The sequence below is a fragment of the Gallinula chloropus genome (assembly GCF_964237585.1).
Source record: "Gallinula chloropus genome assembly, chromosome: 9".
Classification (NCBI taxonomy): Eukaryota; Metazoa; Chordata; class Aves; order Gruiformes; family Rallidae; genus Gallinula; species Gallinula chloropus.
The window spans coordinates 4,962,722-4,977,407 of record NC_140094.1 but is presented as its reverse complement, the minus strand read 5'-3'; the positions used below and the strand labels follow the sequence as shown (position 1 = coordinate 4,977,407).

Below are 14,686 nucleotides of genomic sequence, written 5' to 3'. Positions count from 1 at the left end.
TGGTGGCACAAATGAATTGCTGTGGAAAGAAGAGCCGGCGGGGAGGACACAGGGTCTTTGTCCCCAGGACCAGGTGCTGCACCAACCCCTTTGGATACCAAAGGCTTCAGAAAAACCTGGAAGCTGAAAAAAATGCCAAAGGTGGATTATATGAGCTGGGGAGCTGCTTTGGCAGGGGGTTGGACCCGATGATCTCTCAAGGTCCCGTCCACCCCCTGTGATTCTGTGATTTGGAGACCCAGATTCTTTCATTTTTTTCGAGCAAATCCACCTTTATTTTCACACCCAAGTAGGGGCTGGCCTCAGCTTTTTGTGATGCAGACTCAGAAGTGGGTATCTAAAGCAGCAGTTGAGGATGGTTGCCAAGACTTCAAGGTCATCAATTTTTTCTCCTGGACTTGGCATAAAGGATGGAAACTGGGAGGGGACTGGTGCCCCAGTCCCAACTCCTCATCAGTGGTGGGGTTTTGCTCGCCACACGCCCCAGGAGGTGTCAGCTCTGGTGACATATCAGTTCCTCCACTGAGACATTGAATAGGACAAAGCAAATCAAGCTGCCTCTTCTTAAGCCAAACAGGGATAAAATGTCCCAGAGTGGGACACTCACCCTCTCCAGTCCGGCCAGTTCCCCCTCAGCATCCCCATCTGTCCACTGGCCATGACCTCAGATGCACTGGTTCTCCTCTCTCTTAGTACATATCTCATAGAATCCCAGACTGGTCTGGGTTGGAAGGGACCCCAAGGATCACAGAGCACCCACCCCCTCTCCGGGCAGCCTGTTCCAGCCCCTCATATATATGATATGTATGTTATTGTTATTTCTCCATGATGGACTATTTATTGATCTGAAGCTTCTGTCAAAAAAAAAAAACAAAAAAACCCCAAAACCCACACTCCTCACAGCCCCCCCACAGATAAAAACCCAACCCAGTTTAAAATTCCCTGAGCCTCAAAAACGATGGGTAGGGAGTTGGGATGTTCATCTTCATTGCCACTTTTTTCATGTTGATTTTATTTTCAGTATTGATTTATTGAAATATATATTTATATATATATTTTATTTTTTTTTCCTGTCCCTCCCCAGTAACCCCCCATCACCCCCCCCCCCTCCACCCCCACCCCCCCTCCCCAAATCCATGTGGCGGTGCCAGCATCAGTTCTTAGTTTTCACTCTCTGCTTGGCCGGGACATAAGGCAGCACCGTCTGGGTGCTCTTATCGGCTACAGTCTGCGTGCTGCTGTTCCTCGTCAGCCGCCGCGCTGGGGGTCCTCCACCACCACCACCACCACCCATGGAAGGATGCTTTGAAGGTGGCCCTGCCAGCACCTTATGGCTGGGCTCCTCGGGGCCGTCATCCCCTGGGGACACGGTGCTGTCACCATCCCGGTCATCGTCACAGCACAGAGCGTGGTAAAGCACCTTGTCACTGAAGCGGACCCGTTCCCGTGTGCCGGCTGGCCGGTGGTGCGGGATCTTCTGGCTGGCTGATGCACCAAAAGCTTCCTCGCTGGATGAATCCGGGGTTCCCCCACCCCGGGGACCGTTGGTGATGGGGATCCCCCCGTTCATCAGCCGGTAATCGGGCTGGCGAGCCGGTGGGGGTTGCGGCTGTGGTCGAATGGGGTCGGGACCATCCCCCGGGTCGGAGGGGGTGGAAGCATCCAGGAAGGAGCAGAATTCCCAGCTGTCGGAGAGGATGTCAGAGGTGGTGAAATCGAGGGGTCCCAGCTCAAAGGCGCCTCCCCCCTTGTCGCTGCTGGAGGTGCTGCTGGCCGTTGCTGTCGTCCAGTCATCCGGCTCCAGCTCGAACTCGAAGTCAGACGTCAGTCGGTCGATCTGGCTCACCACCTGCAGACAGACAGACAGATGGATGGGCAGAGAGGAGCCGTCGGACAGGACCCTCTGGTAATAACACCACATCCTGAAAGTTCTGCTGTTTCCCCCAGCATCACCAGTGTGATGAGTTGGGAGGACTCAGCCCAGGTGGAGCTGATCCAGGAGCCCCTTGGCACAGCACTCGTGGGCCATGAGTAGGCAGAGAAGCCTTGGGTGCCCCTGGGTGCTTGGTGAAGCAGAATGGCCTGGGGATGGCCCTGGGGTCTGTCTTGTCCTCTGGTACCCTGAGTATCACCCCAAATCCCCTCACACATAGTGTGCCTTGGGCCCTCACACTTGACCAGAAGGAGCCACCAGTGACTGCCACCTCTTTACCCTGGAAAAGGCAGCTCAGCTCCATGGGCAGGGAAACTGAGACAGGGGTTGGAAAATATTCCCAAAGTCATGGGACAAAATACAGGAAGGGGAGAGAGGTTTGGGGGTGCACTCTCCCAGCTGATGGGTAGCGCTGGGATAAGACCATTCTCCTGGAACTTCCACGGACCACGGTCTCCATATAATGACCTTCAGCAGGAAGAGAGCCACCACCCACCTTCAAGTCTTTAATCCCAACCAGCTCAAGGGCTGCCCAGCACAGCACTAATCCTCCCTGGAGCTACCCAACCCAACCCCAGCTGGGACCCGCTGCTGTGGTGTCCGGCTGGAGCCATCACTGCAACTTGGGGAGGATCACAGTGTTTCTTGGCTGGTGTCTTTGGGTTTCTGTATGTGTGTGAGGGAGTGTGTGGCTTTATTTTGTGTGTGAGGCTGAGCACAACGTCAAAATTCAACTCAGAATCACAGAATCACAAGGTTGGAAAAGACCTTTAATATCATCAAGTCCAACCATTCCCATCCCAAGCGAAACCAGATCCCTGAGCACCTCATCTCCCCTCTGTTAAACACACCCAGGGAAGGTGACTCAGCCCCTCCCTGGGCAGCCTGTGCCACAGCCCCACAACTCTGCCAGGGAAGAACTTTTCCCTCCCATCTGCTCTGACCCTGCCCTGGGGCAGCTTGAGCCCATTGCCCCTTGTCCCATCTCCTGTCCCCTGGCTGAAGAGACCATCGCCCACCTCTCTGCACTCTCCTGTCAGGTCAGTGGAGGTGGGGAGAAGGTCTCCCCTCAGCCTCCTCTTCTCCAGGCTGAACACCCCCAGCTCCCTCAGCCGCTCCTCACAGGATTTGCCCTCCAGCCCCTTCCCCAGCCTGGTTGCCCTTCTCTGCACTCGCTCCAGGACCTCAATGTCCTTCTGATGGTGAGGAGCCCAGAACTGGACCCAGCACTCGAGGTGCAGCCTCACCAATGCCCAGTCCAGGGGCACAATCCCCTCCCCACACCTACTGGCCACACTGTGTCTGACACAGGCCAGGATGCCATTGGCTTTCCTGGCCACCTGGGCACACTGCTGGCTCATATTCAGGCTGCAGTCACCCAACACCCCCAGGTCCTTCTCTGCCTGACAGCTCTCCAGCCAGTCTCCCCCAGCCTGTAGCACTGCATGGGGTTGTTCTGTCCCATGTGCAGCACTCTGCCCTTGGCCTTGTTAAACCTCAGCCCATTGGTCTCAGCCCATCGGTCCAGCCTGTTCAGACCCCTCTGAAGAGCCTCCCTACCCTACTTGGCAGCATTTGGAAGCTCAAGCTTCCCCCCCATCCCTTTCTCCCAGAAAGCTGGCAGAGGGCCTGGCTGGTCCCAGTGCTGCCAAGCAGGAGGTGGGCAGCAGCAGACAGGGTGGGGGTGTGTTGAGGGGAACCCCCTCAACACCCCCATGCCCATTTGTGCACCCAGTTGATGTGTTTTGTTCTTCTCCCCCACTCCGGTGTGGGAATCAGTGTGCATCCCCCCAGCACCCTGGGGTTGTGTCCCTCTGGCTGCTCCCTGGCCACCCCACCCCACCCATGGAGCATTTGGGAACAAACCCCCCTCTGCTTAACTTTTCCCAGGTGGTTCCTCAATGCATCAACCTTTCCCCCACACATGCTATTTTTCATTACTGCCTTTCCCTCCCCACCTTTTCCCCTCCCCTGCCCTTGCACACATCCTTTCTGGGTGGAAATGGGCCCCAAATAAGGGAATGAAGACCAATCATTTGGGAATATCTTGGCAGACACATTGTGCTTCCTTCTCCTGCCACATCTCCACCAGAGAAAACAGGGTTTTCACCTCTTCATCCACCAAGAATAATTAATCTCTCTGACACTTTTATGCTGCTGTGATCCCATAAATCTGCTTTTTGAGCACTTTTGTTGAGGGAAACTGAGTCCTCAAGCTCAGGTACCCCATCCCATGGTGTTGGGTGGCCACGAGTAGGCACCCCAAAGTTGCTGTCACAGTGCCAGGTTGTCCTGGGTCTCTGTGATGCCGACGTGCTGGGGTATGGGTCAACACCATCAATCAAAGTAGAAATGCACTGTAAACCATGGCTCAGCAGGGCAGGCTCCTCAGAAAGCCCTCGTGGTGGATGAGGACGCGTGGGCAGAGTTAAGGGTACTTTAATGTGTCTGGGCATCTGAACCCAGGAGCCCAGGGGGATGATTAGGCTGCCAGCAGCCAAAGTGGCTCCCTTACACTCTGCTGACCTGATTTGAATAAAAATTCCCTTATTCCAGCTCAAAATTTGTTCAACAATCCTGCCCATGCAGCTCTCCTGCTGTGCCAACCTCCCAAGGAGATGGCACCCAGCATGGGGAACCCCAATCCCCCTGTTAGTTGGGGGCTTTTTGGGGGTGGGGAAACCAGCCATAGGCATGCAGAACCCCCTCTTTTAAATCAGTTCCAGGTCTCCATGGAACATTTCCAGGCTCTGCACCATTTCTGAGGCCACTGAAAACCACCTGACAACTTGGATGAGCATCTCTGGGGAGCGTCCACCTCCCCAGGGGAACACAAGCCCCAGGGGCAACAGGGTGATGGGGCTGGATGTACACATTTGCTGCCAGCTGGAAACACAACACACAGCAATTGGGGAGCTCCTGGCAGTGGGAGAGTCTTGCTGAGATGGTGTCACCAGCAGACTGTAGGTTGAAGGGCTGGGGGTTGCTGCCAGGGAGCACACTGGATGCTTTGGCAAGAAAAGATGCCCAACCCCCCTCATCTTTCCAGGGGGGAAAAGGGGTGCAGCAGAGCCTGGATGAAATTTGGGTTGGAAATGAGAGAAGCACTCCCACCAACAGACCTGAGCATGTGGTGATGGGCACTAATACACCTTAATGGCCCAAATAGCCCCACCTGAGACCCCCATCCCACTCTGCCCATGCTCCAGGAGCAGATATAAGCTAAGCTCTCCTGAGCTGTGCTGTGTGGAGGTTTATCTTCAGCCTCATGAGTGGCTTTGCTCCTGGATGGACCTCTTGAAGGGATGTTGAAGCTCATCCCTGGCCCTGTCAGGGTGCTGTCACCTGGAGGCCCTTTGGGTCCCTAAAGCAGGGCCAGTGAACTTAGTGTTTCTCATCCTGGGCAGCAGAGGGCAATGGGCTTTACCTAAGCTCCTCACCCATGAACTCTAGTTATTTTTCCTGCTTCTTTGCCCACCCAAAACCTCCAGAGAGGCCAGACCCATCCATCCTTCTGCACCAGCAGCTGCAATAAAGGCTTGAAATTAGAGAAGGTGGTTGCTGCTCTTCCCAATGCACCATGAGGTTTCCCTTTTGATCTTCTCTTTCCTTTGGGGGAGAAAAGGGGAAACTCAAGGAAAATACAAACCCAAAAATGATGTGACCTCTTCCTTCTTGGTGACCAGAATGAATTAGGAGAAAGGGTGGGGAAAAGAGCTGCTGCTGGGAAACTCCTGGCCATTATTATCATTATTTAATAGGGTAGCCAATGATTCTGCTGAAACCCTCAGCTAAAATGAGCTCACCTCTGTTTTTCCACAGGCTCTGTGATTACAGTCCCAGGTTCAGGGCAAGAATTTCCCCAGGCTTGGAGTTGGGTGCCTGTCACCCAGGGCTCCCCCTCATTGAAGGCTTGTGCTGTGCTTTGTGCTGGGTGGGTGTGTCTCCATCCCAGTCCCCATCCCTGTCCTCACCGTGGCACATGGGGATTAGTGTCACATCAGAGGTGGCTCACTCGGGGCTATTTTTAGGAGTGTTTCTATTTTAAAGGGGTGGGGGTGTTAAATACCTCTGTGACACTTGGCACCTGCTAGGGATTTAAATGTAAAGTAGGATTTGGGCTTCCCCCCTCCCCTCCCTTCTCTCCTTCCTGAGGCAGGTTGTCAAAGACTTTTAGCTGAGGCCATCCCTGCTGGAAAAGGGAGCTGGGGTGAGAGCTGGGGAGGGAGGGATGGACCAGACCCCATCCTGCTGCCTGGCATCAGGGTGAGACCCCAGGAATGCTCACATCCCCTGGGAACTGGGAGCCTGGCAGGGGTGGGGAGGGGCTTGGTGGGGCCCTGTCTCCCTATGAGCAGGGAATGGGTGTTGGGGTGTCCCCAGCATGTGTGACTGAGAGAAGACATGTCCCCTTCTTCCCTCACCTTGTTGCAAAGAGCTGCTTTTTTGGTGAGAGCAGAGCATCCCTGGCCAATCTGAAGGTACCTGCAGTGGGGAAATGGGAAGCCAAACCAGTTCCCCCCCTGCCTCATGTGTGATGTCACCAAAGGGACTTATCCTGCTGCTCCTGAGGGCCCTGAAAGCAGGTGCTGGGTGTCCAAGGGATGCTCAGCTCTCAGCCAGAGTGACAATTGAGCAGTCAGACGATCTGGAGGGAGGTGGAGGGATGTGCTTGCCTCCCTGGAGTATCCTGGAGAAACAAGGATGTGCTAAGCTGTGGTGCTGCCCGCTTCACTTCCACCCAGTCCCACCATTTAGCCCAACTGGGAGTGCTGGGAGTGCCCCTCACCCCATGTACAGTCCCTGAACCCAAGGACAGTGCTGGCAGCCTGGAGTTTTCCTGATAAAAGCCTCAAATTGTTTACCTCCCCAGATGTTGAACATCTGCAGCATCTTTGCTTTTTAATGGGATTTTTGGTTATCAGCTCAGAGGTTCCTGGCTTGGTGGCTTCAGCAGCCCCAGTGTGGCCACACTGTCTCTTATCAAGGAGCTAAACCTCCTGGAAGCTCAAGGAGACGCTGGAGAGGGGAAGGATGAGGAGGGAACATGAGAAGAGACTTCAAAGGCTTAGTCAGAACGGGCTGCATGGCTGGTAATTGGTAATGCTTATTCCCGAGGCTGGGGAAGGAGCTGGGAGCTGCTGGGATCAAAGTGGTGGGATCTAACGGCCCTTTCTTCCTGGCACGGCCTTTGAAGTGGGTGGGTGAAGCAGATGGGTGCTTGGGGTGTGTACTGCTGGGTGAAGCAGGGGTCTGGGGTGGGGACATCAAAGCTGAGTGGCACATGGGGCATCTGCTTCAATGATGGGGGGACCTGTGTCCCCTGGGTGAGGTGCAACTGTGTTCCCAGCCCAGAGGAAACATCTCCCCCACCCCTCCCAGCCGGGCTGAGAGAGGGGCAGGGATGTTTATGTGTGTCCCCCACGCTGGCTGCACCCTGCTGTGAACCCCCAGCAGCACATTTTGGTGTCTGAAGCATCTTCCTATGGGATGCAGCTGCTTTCCTTCCCAGCCTGGATCCCACATCCCACCTGTCAGGCCACCGTGCTCTGCTCTGCTGCCAGCCAGAGGGGTGCAGTGGGACCATGTGGCCTGTGCAAAACATCCCCCACCTTATTTCTGAAGCATTTGCTATCATCCCCTTGAACACCAATTCCTCAGTCCCTGGGGCAAAAAAAAGCCCCCCCACACACACCCCAAACCTCCAGCAGAGCCCCTGTAACCCCACAGCCAAACAATCCCAGAGCAGGGACCTTCCCTCCTCTCCCCAACCGCTTCCCAGCGCAGGGAAGGTGAGTAAATATTTAATAAGGAATAAATGATTAATTGGAGCTCACAAACTGAAGCTAGGTTAGAGGGGCCTCTCCTCCACAAGCTGATGCTTATAAATGAGCCCATCGTGGATCTTGGGATCATTTGCTAGACCATCAGCAGTTAAATAGTTGGAATCATCACACAGATCTCTCTCTAAAAGGCCTTATTATTAGAATAATAAGCTTCCTTCTCACTGTAAACTTTCCCAAGTGTTCCCAGCTAATCACCTATTGATTACAGAGTTATTAAGGTATTTATTATAATAAGGGGTTGTGGGGAGGATTTTCCTCCTTCCAAAGATTTGAAGGGGATCTCCTCGGTGCTGCTTCTCTTGGTGCTGGGATCCTACTGCTCCCACCTCAGGAGTGACAGGTCCCTTCCCATGGGATTATTTTGTGGGGGGCAGGAGGGGGGTTGCATAAAGAGGGACTTATGCAGATATATGTCTATGTTTTGATTTCCAGCCTCTGAATCATAGAATCCCAGACTGGTCTGGGTTGGAAGGGACCCCAAAGGTCACAGAGCTCCAACCCCCCTGCCACAGGCAGGGACACCAACCTCCAGGCCTGGAGCTACACAAGGTTGCCCAGGGTCCCAGCCAACCTGGCCTTGAACACCTCCAGGGATGGGGCACCCACCCCCTCTCTGGGCAGCCCCTTCCAGCCCCTCACCACTCTCTCTGGAAAGAACTTCCCCCTAATATCTCCTCTAACCCTTCCCTCCTTCAGCTTCACCCCATCCCCCTTGTCCTGCCCCTGTCTGCCCTTTAACAAGCTGATTCCCCTCCTGTGTCTCTGCTCCCTTCAGGGACTGGAAGGCTGCAATGAGGTCCCCCCACAGCCTTCTCTTCTCCAGGCTGAACCAGCCCAGCTCCCTCAGCCTCACTCCACAGGGGAGCTGCTCCAGCCCTCTGAGCATCTCCGTGGCTCCTCTGCCCCCTCTCCAACAGAATATACCCCACGGATGGTTCCCCAGGATCTCCCAAGGTTGGGAAGGAGATCAGAGATGGGGTCTCACTTCCCCTCCTGCCCCATGGCATCCCCCTAATTCCCGCAGGAGAAGGCTGGGGCTGGCAGGAGGTGTGTGGGAGGGCGGGCGGTGTGGTGAGCGCGCGGCGGAAGCGCCTTTCCCTGCCTGCCTCCTGCCTGGGTTCTACTTCCAGTGTGCAATTTCAATCAAAGGTTTTTAATCATCATTTTCCCCACACATAATACAGCCCTGCCTTGGAGTGCTGGGGAATAATTATATACACAAAAGGGAAAGGAGGAGGGAGGGAGAGTGGGAGCGGAGAGCTGGTAAAACAGCAGCCTGGATCCAACGGACATCTGGAGTGACAGCCTTCAGGTGGGGATGGCTCCCAGGACCTGGGTGACACACTCAGACCAGGGGCTGGTCCTGCAGTGCATCACCATGCATGGGCCAGAGGGGTGAGGTGCCCTGGGGTCCCCAGCTGAGGTGTCCTGTGATTGCCTCTGAGCCTGGGACTCAAAACTCTCTGCCAAAGCAGGGGTGACCTGGGAGAGAAGCTTTCTGTGAGCCAGGGCTGGCTGCACCCACAGCTGGCAAGTGGTTTTGGAGCAGGGATCATCCCTGGGGGAAAGCCCTTGTGCCCATGCAGGAGGCTTGGTGGCTTTTTGGGGGGTTGTGTGTGTGTTTGTCAGAGTGATTGTGACCCAAATGCTTCTGCCAGACCTGCAAAGTCCTGGTACCCAGGACCCAAGGGAAACTTGGAAGGAGCAGGTCCAGTGTGACCTGGTACTCTCTAGCATCACCCAGTGCAGGGTTTCTGGCTCCACTGGTGCCTCTGGTGAGGCAAGATGGGGTCCACCACTGCCCTCAGCACCCCAGCACTGGGACAAAGCCCCGAGCAGAGGAGATGGCTACAGGGATGGACACTTACAAAGCCTCCCTGGCATCTCCATTGGACAACACACTGGTACCACAAGTACCAGGGCCTGGCAGTCACTAATGGTCTTTAATGACCCCAAGCAGCCCCTTCTGAGAGCCCCCCCCCCTCCCCCTGCCCCCATGAGCCCATTTAGGCTCCAGGCCATCACTCCCTGCCTAGGGCCACAGGACTATCTCCAGCCTTGTCCCCATGTCCTGCCCCTCCCCTCCCAGTGAGGAAGAGGATTGCTATGGAGAGGTAGATAACCATGGTGTCCTAGAGTTTATGATTTGCTGGCCCAATGTCAACCACGTACTTCTCTGGGTACCCAGAAGGTAAGAGGTTGAATTTCCAAAGCCTCTAACTCCCAGCATCTGCCTGGCTTGGGGGAGGAACCAGACCTCTTTCTTTAGAGTGGCTGGAGACCAGTTTAGCCTGGTTGGACTGGTGTGTGTTAGAACAAGGTTTTGTGCTGAGCTCTTTGCTGTTTCATGTAAATTCTACTAATTGCCACCAAGTTGTGTGGTATGTCATAGGAGTTGAGTAGGGCTGAAGTTTAGGGACCCCCTCCTCATGGTGGGGACCTCGCTGCTGACCTGGCTGTGTTGCTCCATGCCATGAGGAGCTCTTCCAGGGCAGCTATGGGATGCAGGCTGGGAGGTCACTGGTGTTGAGGGATGTGTCAGCTCTGTGGCAAGGTCATCACCAGGCTGTGAAACTTTGCAGAGCCCTCTAGAGAAGCTGTCTCATGGGGGTATGGGCCCCCTCCTTGGCACAAAGGCAGGATGGGGGGGAGAGGACTCTGGCCACCCTCTGCTCCTCAAAACTTCTTCTATCCCCCAACTTCATTCCTCCTCCTTGGAGCCTGCTTCCCAAAACATGTCCCCAAGGAATGCTAAGACATCTTCATTCCTCCCCTGAATCCTCAGGCCACACTGTCTTCTCTACCCTGACATACTGGTACAGCCTGACTTGGGCAGTATACTGAGGATGCCACAGGGATGGTCAAGATGCTTCTGGCCCCCGAGCTGGACAGAGACCTCTGTGGAGCCACCCAAGGCTGTAGGGAGCACAACCCAGCCCCAGCTGTGAACTGGTCAGAGATTTGTTCAATCTAGGTTCTCCTTATCCCTTTGCAACCCCCACAGGGGGAATGCTTGTATGAGCAGGGCAGTCCCTCCTGGCCTTGAATCCATGGGCTTGGTAAAAGTGCCATCATCCTCGCTTCAAAGGCCTCTCTCAGCTCCTGGAGTAGCATGAAGTGAGCTCGGGCCAAAGGAAGAAGAGCTCTGCCTCCCCATTATTACTATTCTCCCTGATTTTAATCCATCAGAGATTTGTTGAAGGGGATTTTGGGTTCCCTATTGGCACTGTGGGGCTTTTTGCTTTGGGTGGCCAGGCTTGCTTTCTGCTACAGGAAAGATTGGCAAAGCCATGAGAGAAAGAAAAAACCTCTAAGGATGCCACGGCCAGGTCAAGCCCTTATGGAGACCCTGGGGGGTGGCATGGTGCGATGTGACTTTCCCCCTGGCACTGGTTTTCCCAGTGGGATGCCCTCCTTAGAATCCCCCAGACTGAGCAGAGCCATCCCAAAGGAGGTCACTGCATCCCAGAGGATGGAAGATGTCACCTCTCTGACCACAGCCATGCCTGTGCTGAGGATGACGTTGGTCCACCCGCATCAGCGCTCTCCCAGTGGTACCAAAATGTCACCCACCCTCTCCTGGCTGCTCTGAGGTGACCCCCATGGCAAAACTTCCCCTGATTCCTGTGGGGCAGGGAGTGGAAGGTCTGCACAGATCTGGGTATAACCCCGGTGATGACTCCAACACCTGCCTGCCCTGTTGGGAAAGTGAGCTGCCGTGCTCTGCCCAAGGCTCCCACAGGATTTCCAGCCACTGCTTCCCCCAGCACCTGTAGAGGTGTCCTAAACTGCCAACCCCTTCCCCTGAACATGTGGGTCCCAAACCCTCCAGCCACAAGAACATTCAGTTCCCCACCAAGCTGCCTCTGCCGTGCCTCCGCACCAGGAGGAAACTCCAACCACACTGGAGATGGATGTTTATATATATACATTATAATAATGTATATACACATGATTCATTTTCCCAGGAGCAATGGACCCTGACAGCCAGGCTATGGGACAGCCTGTTGTTTTACCCCCCTGCCCACCCCTGTAGCCCCCCCCCTCACACTCCCAGGCCTGATGCCATGTTTGCAGTGCTCTCTGCACTGCCATCCCCTTCCCATCCCCCTCCTTGGGTTGAAAGGGTCCCAGAAAACACCCATAAGCACCCCCCAACCCGCCTCCAGGCAGAGCACAGTTGATTGTGGCACCTTGCTGACGGTACCAGTGTCACCCAGCTCTGCTGTGTGACCCCAGGATGCTTTTCCCACCAGGCTGGTGCCTCTCCTGCCCCCACCCCGACCCCGAGCAAACAGCAGCATCAAGGTCAAGGGCAATTTTTACAAACTGTAGCTATTGTCTTGTTCTTCCTCCCCCACTCCCCCTCCCCCCCTTCCCTTTTTGAAAGCTCTATTGCAAATCAGCCAGACTGTGTCACCCCAGGTCACTCCTGGGGCTGATTGGGTTGGGGGGTGCTGAGCTGCCTCTGCTCCCCCAAGCCCAGCCCTGGAGATGGGTGATGGGGACAGGGCACCCCCCCATCCCAATCTACCAAGACCCTCACAGGGACGTGATGAGGCTTTCCTACCTCCCGGAGTTCCTTGGCCACCTCCTTGAGCTCCTGTAAGATGCCTTCCAGTTGCCCGATCACCATTTTCATCCGACTCCGGATCCTTTCCCTTTCACAATTACTCTTACTGCTGCTACAATTGCTGCTGCTGCTGCTGCTGGGGTGGTCAGTGGGCTGCCTGTCCTGGCAGGTCCGGGAGTCCATCCTTCCCTACCGGCCTCGGTTCCTGGCCCCAACGGCTCTGTCCATCCTGCTCCCCTCTAGCCGGGTGGCCTGGCGTCCACGCAGCCCCTCTCGGCCGGGGAGCTTTCAACATCTTAACGTTCCCCGGCCTCCAAGGAAGTCCCAGCCGCACGCTCGCCTCCCTGCGAGCTCGGGGGGCTCTGATTCGGAGCGGGGAGCGGGCTCGGGGTGCAGCATGCGGAGCTGGGGATGCTGCGAAGGGCGGGGGTCAGCCGGCGGCCGTGGGGAGATGTGGGGTGGCCATGGGGTGAGCGGAGGAAGCGGGCGCTGCCTTGTCGGCTGAGTGGGAGGAGGAGGAGGAGGAAGAGGAAGAGTCCCTTGGATGTCCCAGGAAGGTAAAATCCAGCTGCTCACACCTTGCCTGCTCTCTGGTGCTGGGAAGGGGGACGCAGGGCTGGGTGTCCCCGCAGAGTGATGCTGCTCCCTGCGTCGGGCCCTCGCTCCAGGGTCACCAGCTCCAGCACTGGGTGGAGGTGGGGGGGTGTCTCCCACCTGGGCGCAGGTGTCCTGGGGAGCCCAGGGTCCCCTCCTACAAGGACAGAGAGACAGACAACGTGAGGGAGCCATCCTTCTGGAGCCAGAAAGCCGGGGGGGGGGGGCTCTCTCTCCTCCCGCCTTACCTTGATCCCAGCTCCAGCATAAGGACAAGTCCCTGGACAGCCCCACAGCGGCACCCCTTAACTGGGGGGAGCCCTGCGTGGAACCTGGCATACACCCCTCCCCCTAGCTGGAGACCTGGACTCCAGGCACAGCAGGGTCTGGCTGAGCCAGGTGGATGGACAGACAGACAAGGGAGACAGCCATACAGCACAGGAACTTACCAGTGCAGCCAGATCCAGACCCCCCCTTGGCTCCGATCCAAGCTCTTCCTTGTCCTTTTAGGGTTTTTTTCTTTCCTCCTTTTACTTCCTCCTCTTCCTCCTCCTCCTCCTCTTCCTCCTCCCTCGGGGCTTATTCGTGGCACAAGAGGAGTCCGGGGGTCACTTTCCTGGAAGGGGTGAGATGTTACCAGAGGTGACAGCCAGCCGTTGTGGGGAGAGACACGCATCCCAGGGGAGACCTCCGCTTTGTGAGGGAGGGAGGAAGTATCAAACAGCCCCCTCCCCACTGCCACCCTCCCTCCCGGCTTCAAGCCCCAACCCCATCTCAGCCGAGGAGGGTGGAAAACATACCTTGTCCCCAGATTGCTCCCCCTTCCCTCGGCGGGGAGGAGGAAGTAGCACAGGAGGAGGTAGAGTGGGGTGGGGGTGCGTACAGGGAAGGGGGGGGGGGGGGGGTGTCCCCGACATGCTCGCATCTCCATCCCCGATGCCTGCATCCTCCATCCCCGCTGCTCGCATCCTTCATCCCTCCTGGTACCCGCATCCTCCGGGGCACCGGGGATGGAGGATGTCGACACCCGCATCTTCCATCTCCGGTACCCGCATCCTCCATCCCCGGTACCCGCATCCTCGCATCCTCCATCCCCAATACCGGCATCCTCCATCCCCGGTACCCGCAGCCTCCATCCCCGCTCCCCGCATCCCTGCACCCTCCCTCCCTCCCCGGTGCCCGCACCCCCGCACCCTCCCCCGGTGCCCCCGGGACCGACCGACGGCGGCGATGGCAGCTCAGGACCGGCCGCCCCCTGGGCGCCGGGCGGGCGGAGCGGGGCGGGCGGCGCCCGGCGCCCCGGGCAGAGCCATGGGGCGGGCGGAGAGGCGGTGGGCGCCCGGCCCCCGGCCCCCGGCCGCAGCCTCCCCGCTCCCCGCGGCTCCCGGTTCGGCTCGCCCCGGCGGCTGCTGTGTCAGAGAAAGGGGCCGAGCCTCCGCCGGGCGGGGGGGGCTTAAAGGGACCGGGAGCCCCTTTGCACGGTGAGGAGCGGGGAGGGGGGCGGCGGCGCCAAGGGAAACTGAGGCAGCGCTAGGGGGTGGGGTGTGGGGGGTGTCCTTGGTTGGGGGAGGGGGGGCCGTGCCTCAGTTTCCCCGCTCGGGGTGTGTGTGTGTGTGTGTCCCAATTAATAGAATATTAATGCTGGTGCCTTCTGAGTGCCCCCGCCCCCTTCCCCCTGCCCCGTGGGTCATATCTGGGGGGCAATAGCTACAGGATCTGTAAAATCCCACCAGTGCACCC

The 14,686-nt window shown here is 56.9% G+C and overlaps 1 protein-coding gene across 1 annotated transcript; it reads right to left on the bottom strand.

The window, feature by feature from the left end:
- Nucleotides 1-1,153: 1,153 nt before the first annotated feature.
- On the bottom strand, nt 1,154-13,525 carry INSYN1 (inhibitory synaptic factor 1; the record flags this gene model as incomplete). Its single annotated transcript, XM_084268117.1, has 3 exons — nt 13,396-13,525; nt 12,350-13,103; nt 1,154-1,849 (listed from the first exon to the last, which is right to left on the bottom strand). Exons 2-3 carry the CDS (start codon nt 12,533-12,535, stop codon nt 1,154-1,156), a joined length of 882 nt encoding a protein of 293 aa, XP_084124243.1. The 5' UTR covers nt 12,536-13,103; nt 13,396-13,525.
- Between the last annotated feature and the right edge of the window lie 1,161 nt (nt 13,526-14,686).